At 38.5% G+C, this 7,851-nt stretch overlaps 1 protein-coding gene across 1 annotated transcript; it reads left to right on the top strand.

Annotated features, from left to right (window-relative positions):
• Positions 1-1,986: 1,986 nt before the first annotated feature.
• Positions 1,987-2,952, top strand: Or5p60b (olfactory receptor family 5 subfamily P member 60B). Its single transcript, NM_001000947.2, has one exon. The coding sequence runs from the start codon at positions 1,987-1,989 to the stop codon at positions 2,950-2,952; it is 966 nt and encodes a 321-aa protein (NP_001000947.2).
• Positions 2,953-7,851: the final 4,899 nt, after the last annotated feature.

Genomic DNA, 7,851 nt, shown 5'->3' with positions numbered 1-7,851 from the left:
TTCTTAATTTGAAATGAATTCTTATTTCAAAAGGTATGATTTTGACATTTTTGGTAAACAGAGATCTTTTCTTTGAAATGTACTATATTGACAACCCATGATGGAAAGGCAAATCAGCTGGGATCATGCAATTATACAATTAAAAAAAAAGGTGGGGGAGCAAACTTTCAAAGAATCATCTTGTATTTCATTAGCCAATTACCCAGAATGATCAGGAATAAAACTAAATTTTCAGAGATTTTTTTTATTTATCTATCTAATGATAATACAAGAGACTAAAATGACCTTTAAATTATACACATGCTACATTCAACAAAAGGCTAGCAATTCACTAGCATTGAATTGCTTTGGTGGTTCACTGTCAGAGAATATCATGTATAAAACCCTGCTTTCCTTATGGATTGAATATGTCAGCTTCACAGGCATCACTGCAGACAAAAGAGAATGTAAGTACAGAATGTGAGGATGAGAGTGTCCTCTGTTGAAAATAATGTGAATTCATTCCATCATACTCCAGTTAGAAAATAATGTGATATTGGAGAAGAATTTTGAGTTTCTTAATAAATATTAATAATAATGTACTAAGTGTTCATATTTTACTTGATAAAATTAATAATTCAAAAAATATTTTAGAGCGATAATCTATTTAGAAGTATTTAAAATATTTAATGAGCATACAATGGGCAGGTTCCATTTATAATTTTACAGTGATCTCTATTCTGTTTCTTCTCAATTCTGACTCGAAAATTAAAAGCTGATTAAATCATGATCTTACATATGGAACAATAGACTTTGTGACCAGTGTTAGCAACAACAAAACACCACTCAGAAAACTGAAATGCCACCCCAAAATTGGCCCTAACTTGTATGACCCTGGACTGCACTGCCACCCTTCTGTTATAGTGGGGTTACAAAAAGTAATAATCTGAGTTAACACACCTAGTGTTCATACCTACTTCTCTTTTTTAAAGATTCATTGTTTTTATTGTGTGTGTGTGTGTGTGTGTGTGTGTGTGTGTGTGTGTGTGTTGCCTGCAAATACATATTAAATCACATACATACCTGGGGCCTGTGAAAACCAGAAGAGAGCATTAGGGCCCCAGAACTGGAACTACAGACTGTTGTGATAAACCCATGTCCCTGTAAATATAGCAAGTGGTCTTTATTTCTGCGAAATCTCTGAAGCTTCAAAAATTGATTGCTTCCTGTGTGTGGGTGTGTGTGCCTGTGTGCGTACATGCATGTGTGTGTGAGTATTACTTAACTTAAAATAATTTTCTGCTGTAAAATGGAAATAATGAAAAGCACAAGGCTACATCATGGAAACAAAAATAGGAAAATATACAAGTTTTTTTTTCTTTTATTCTTGTGCTGGCAATGTAGTAAGCATTAAATAAAAGTTAGGAAATACTTAAGCCTTCAGTATATAACTTTATGCTTTTGCATTCTATTCTTTTGTTAAATTATAAGTACATTGTTATTTTTAAGATTCACATTATTTTATATTTATTATGTATCTATTTATTTGTGTGAGACAGTGGAACTGAAAATAGAGCATATATATGGATAACAATTCAGGAGTTTGTTCTTTCTTCCCATCATGTGGTTCCTAGACTCAAACTCTAGCCATTAGCTGTCAGGCTTTGTGGTAAGAATCTTTACTGCTAAGCCATTTCACCAGGCTAAGTCTCAGAATCTTAAACTTTATCTTTAATGACAATTAGGTATGTTACTATAAATAAACACGAATAAAATTATTTTTATAACAATTATAGCATTTCTGCTTAAGTAATTTTGAATTATAAATTTATTTATTGCAAATAAATATATAAATAATAAAAATTCTAGTGAAACATCTATAATTGATTCAATTCTTGAATGCTATATTATTTTTTCATTAAATGAAATTAAGTGACCTATTTATAAGACACATTTTGTAATATCTCCTTCACAGCCTTGATCTAGCAGCAGCTATACCGTCGTCCCATGGCTTTCCTGGAGGGTGAGAACTACACTGCAGTGACAGAGTTCATTTTATTGGGCTTAACAGATGACCCAGTTCTTAGAGTCATCCTCTTCACCATTATCATCTGCATCTACCTAGTGACTGTGTCTGGGAACCTTAGCACCATCCTTCTTATCAGAGTCTCTTCCCAGCTCCAACACCCCATGTACTTTTTTCTCAGCCACTTGGGTTCTGCTGACTTAGGCTACTCATCTTCTGTCACACCCAATATGCTTGTCAACTTCCTTATAAAGCAAAATACCATCTCCTACCTTGGATGTTCTATACAGTTTGGCTCAGCTGCTTTTTTTGGAGGTCTTGAATGCTTCCTTCTGGCTGCCATGGCTTATGATCGCTTTGTAGCAATCTGCAACCCACTGCTTTATTCCACCAAAATGTCCACACAAGTCTGTATCCAGCTGATTGTGGGATCTTATATAGGAGGTTTTCTTAATGCTTCCTTTGCCACAGCTTCTTTTTTTTCCTTGTTCTTCTGTGGACCAAATAGAATCAATCATTTCTACTGTGATTTTGCTCCTTTAATAGAACTTTCCTGTTCTGATGTCAGTGTCCCTGTAGTTGTTACTTCGTTTTCTGCTGCCTCAATCACTATGCTGACAGTGTTCATCATAGCCATCTCTTACACCTACATCCTCATCACTATCCTGAAGATGCGCTCCATTGAGGGCCGTCAGAAAGCCTTCTCCACCTGCACCTCCCACCTCACTGCAGTCACTCTGTTCTATGGAACCATTACATTCATCTATGTGATGCCCAAGTCCAGCTACTCCACAGACCAGAACAAGGTGGTTTCTGTGTTCTACATGGTAGTGATCCCCATGTTGAACCCCCTCATCTATAGCCTCAGGAGTAATGAGATTAAGGGTGCTCTAAGAAGACAACTTGCCAAGAAAATGTTTTTTAAGAGTAACATATTGTTTTTGTAAACCTTAGTGTAATAATGCCAGTTACCCAAAGAGCAGTTGGACTGTCATCTGTGGTTTGACTATTCCCTTTTCTCCATATATATATATATATATATATATATATATATACATACATACATATATATACTGCTTTTTATTTAATTTCTCTTCTGAATGTTTTATGGGTCTGAGAAAATGATACAATGTATTTTGACTATGTTCAGCCCCTCTCTCAACTCTTCTCACTATGACTTTCTCTCCTACACAGGCAACTATTCTTTTTGTCAAATATGTCTTGTGCTCTCTGTACATACTTAGGTATTTAGGCTTTCATTGAAGCATGGTTGTGCTACCAGGAGCCACACCATCATAACAAACTGATTTTCCTACTCCTAGAAGATATCAATTGCAAAAACAAATTAAAAGAAATCCTCACCTACCTGTGGACTTCATGCTCTTCTCATCTCTCCGTGTTGGTATTTTGTCTGGTTTGAGGTTATACATGCAAAGATATATAACATGAGATCATAGTTTTATTCATTCTGTTGTATCCTGAACACATTTTTTATTTCTAGTCATCCACAAACTCTGGGTCATAAAATCTTTCCACCCTCTCTCCATAATGACTTTGAGCTTGGAAAGAAAGAGGTGTGATACAGATATCCCATATGTTGCTGAACCTTTCACAGTCTCTAATTCTCTGCACATTGACAAGTAATATTAATCACTATCTACTATAAAGAAGAAGTTGTGATGATGAGGGTTTGAAGATGTACTAATATATGGGTATGATAATAAGTCAGGGTAACATGGTCTGACACTATGTCCACTCAGGGGAATAATGGTGGTGGGTTCTTTCCTATGGCTTATGACCTGTCTAGCATAGTTTTTGGCCCTTGTGGTGATGTTAGGTATGATTTTATCTTGTGGAGTTAGACTTAGATCCAGTAAGGGAATTGTTTATTCCCGTGATATTTATGCCATCAAAGCACTAGTAATCATGTCTTTCCTGGATGGTGCATATTATATTTAAAGTCTTCACAAGATAAATGATATATACAATATGTAACTGAAAACATGGTTGCTTTAGATTACACCTATTTTTTAATTTTTTAAACTTTATTAAGAATCAAATCCAGACCTCTTCTTTCATCAAATGTGTCTTAGTTTCTAGCTCTACTGCCACTTGTCCCATGGGAATTTCACTGCTAGCCTACACAAGTTAACACCAACCTACTCACACCAGACCTACCTTCACTACTCTTATCAGCTCCATTCTATGTTTTTTTGTGATGTAACTAGCTTTATTTAATATCAAATATCATATATTATCATACATATGATTTTATGTTATGATCACTTTATCCTTTTTATACTGTATTTATTTATTTATTTACTTTTACACTCCAGATTTTATTCCCAACTTGGTCCACTCTCCAACTGCTCCACATCTCATAATCCTTCCTGCTCCCCTGTCTCTATTAAGATGTCCCCATCCCACCCATCCCACCAGATATCTAAACTCCCCGGGGCTTACAGTCTCTTGATGGTTAGGTGCATCTTCTCTGACTGAACCCAGACCCAGGAGTCCTCTACTGTATATGTGTTGGGAGCTTCATATCAGCTGGTTTATGCTACCTGGTTGGTGATACAGTGTCTGAGAGATCTCAGGTATCTAGGTTATTGAAATTGCTAGTGCTCCTACAGGGTCGCTCTCCTCCTCAACTTCCTCCAACTTTTCTCTAATTCAACCACAAGGGTCAGCAACTTCTGTTCATTGGTTGGGTGCACATATCTGCACCTGACTCCTTTATCTACTTGTTGGGTCTTTTGGAGGGTAGCAGTCACGAGAGGTCCCTTTTTGTGAGAACTCCATAGCCTCAGTAATAGTGTCAGGTCTTGGCGCTTCCCCTTGAGCTAGATCCCACTTTGGACCTGTCACTGAACCTTCTTTTCCTTATGCTCTTCTCCATTTCTTTTCCTGCAGTACTTTCAGACAGGAACAATTTCAGGTCAGAGTTTTCACTGTGGGATAGCAACCCCATCCCTCACTTGATGTCCTGCGTTTCTGCTGGAAGTGGGCTCAACAAGTTCCTTCCCCCCATTGTAGGTCATTTCATCTAGTCCTCCACTTTGGGTCCTGAGCATCTCTCACTTCCTAGGACTCTGGTACTTTCTGGAAGAATCTCCCAAACTCATCCCTCCAGAGGGTCAACTCTTCCAGTCTTTCTGCTCATTATCAGGTTTAAGTCATTTTCTCTAACCCAATACCAGATTGTGTTCCCCTCTATACTCCCTCTTTCCCTTTCTCCCACTTTCCTCCGTCCCTCCCCCCTTGTGGTTATTTTCCTCTCCCACCAAAGGGGAACTGAGGATTCCTAAATTGGAGGCCCTTCACCTTGCTGAATTCTTTGAGTTCTGTGGACTGTATCTTGGATACTCTGTACTTGTTTTTTGTTTGTTTGTTTTGGGCCAATGTCTACTTATTAGTGAGTACATACTGTGCACATCCTTTTGGGTCTGAGTTACTCACTCAGGTATCCATCTATTTCTCTGCAAAACTTGGGATGCCCTCATTTTTTTCATTATTCTAATTTAAAGTTTTTTTATATTTATTTATTTAGTGCATATTTTATGTATTTACATTTCAAATGTTTTCCCCTTTTCCCACTTTCCCATACTTCCACCTCCCTCCCCCTACTTCTGTGAAGATATTCCCACTATCAAACACCCACTCCCACCTCAACACCCTGGCATTCCCCTAAAATGGGGAAATGAGCCTTCACAAGAGGAAGGACTTCTCCTCCTATTGATGTCAGACAATGCTCTCCCCTGTTACATATGAGGCTGGAGGCTGGCGTCCCTACATGTGTACTCTTTGGTTTAGTCCCTGGGAGCTCTGGAGGTCTGGTTGGTTGACATTTTTGTTCTTCCCATGGAGTTGCAATCCCCTTCAGTCTTTTGGGTCCTTTCTCTAACTCCTTTTCCAGAGGTCCTGAGTTGAAATCCCAGCAACAACATTGTGGCTTGTAACCATCTACACGGGGATCTGATGCCCTTGTCTGGTGTGTCCTCATTCTTTTTACTTTTTATTGAATTTTTTAAATTTACATTTCAAATGTTATCCACTTTCACAGTTTCAAGTCCATAACCCCCCATCCCATCCCCCCTCTGAGTACTTCTATGAGGGTGCTCCCCCACCCATCCACCCAACTCTTCCCACCTCCCTGCCCTGACATTCCCTTACACTGGGGGGTAAAGTCTTGGCAGGAACAAGGGTTTCTGCTCCTGTTGTTGCCTAAAAAGGCCATCCTCTGATACATTTGCAGCTGGAGCTATGGGTCATCCATGTGTACTCTTTGAATGGGGCTTTATCTCCTGGGCACTCTAGTTAGGTTGGTATTGTTGCACTTATGGGTTGCAAACCTCTTCAGCACCTTCAATCCTTTCTCTAACTCCTCGAATGGGGAGCAGGTTCTCAGTTCAATGGTTGGCTGAGAGCATTGGCCTCTGTATTTGTAATGCTCTGGCAGAACCTCTCAGGAAATAGTTATGTCAGGCCACTGTCAGAATATACATTTTGGCATCATTAATATTATATGGGTATGGTGACTGTGTGTATATGACCTGGATCCCAAGGTGGGGCAGTCTCTGTGTGGCCTTTCCTTCAGTCTCTGCTCCCTGCTTTGTCTCCAGATCTCCTCCTGTGAATATTTTTGTTCCTTCTTCTGAGAAGGACTGAAGCATCCACCCTTCGTCCATCCATCTTCTTGAGCTTCATGCGCTCTGTGGATTGTATCTTTGGTAAACTGAGCTTTTAGGATAATATCCACTTATCAGTGACTGCATATTGATTGGGTTACCCCACTCAGGATGATATTTTCTAGTCCCATACATTTGACTTTGAATTTTATTAAGTCATTATATTTAATAACTGAGTAGTAGTACTCCATTGTGTAAATGTACCACATTTTCTGTACCCATTCAACTCTTATGTAAAAATTGGGTTCTTTTCAGCCTCTGACTATTATAAATAAGGCTGCTAGGAACAAAGTGGAACATATTTCTTTGTTGAATGTTGGAGAATCTTTTGGGTTTATGCCCAGGAGAGGTATAGCTGGGTCCTCAGGTAGTGCAATGTCAAATTTTCTCAGGAACCTCCAGACTGACTTCCAGAATGGTTGTACCAGTTTGCAATCCCACCAACAATGGAGGAGTGTTCCTCTTTCTCCACATCCTCACCAGTATCTGCTGTTGCCTGAATTTTTATCTTAGCCATTCTGACTAGTGTGAGGTGGAATTTCAGGGTTGTTTTCATTTACATTTCCCTGATGACTAAGGATATTGAACATTTCTTTAGGTGCTTCTCAGCCATTCCATATTCCTCAGATGAGAAATCTTTGTTTATCTCTGTAACCCATTTTTAATAGGGTTGTTTGGCTCTCTGGAATCTAACTTCTTGAGTTCGTTGCATATTTTGGATATTAGCCCTCTATCAGATATAAAATTTGTAAAGATATTTTTCCACTGTGTTGGTTTCCCTTTTGTCCAAATGACAGTGTCCTTTGCCTTACAGAAATTTTGCAAGTTTAACAAGTCACATTTGTTGATTCTTGATCTTAGAGCATAAGCCATTGGTGTTTTGTTCATGAAATTTTTCCCAGTGCCATTGTGTTTGAGACTCTTCCTCACTTTTTCTTCTATTAGTTTGAGTATATCTGGTTTGATATGGAGGTCCATGAGCCACTTGGACTTAAGCTTTGTACGAGATGATAAGAATGGATCAATTTGCATTCTTGTATGTGCTGAACTCGAGTTGAACGAGCACCATTTGCTGAAAATGCTATTTTTTTCCATTGGATGGTTTTAGTTCCTTTGTCAAAGGTCAAGTAACCATAGGTGAATGGGTTCATTTCTGGA

This window comes from Rattus norvegicus, chromosome 1 (assembly GCF_036323735.1).
Source record: "Rattus norvegicus strain BN/NHsdMcwi chromosome 1, GRCr8, whole genome shotgun sequence".
Classification (NCBI taxonomy): domain Eukaryota; kingdom Metazoa; phylum Chordata; class Mammalia; order Rodentia; family Muridae; genus Rattus; species Rattus norvegicus.
This window is presented reverse-complemented; position numbering and strand designations above follow the sequence as displayed.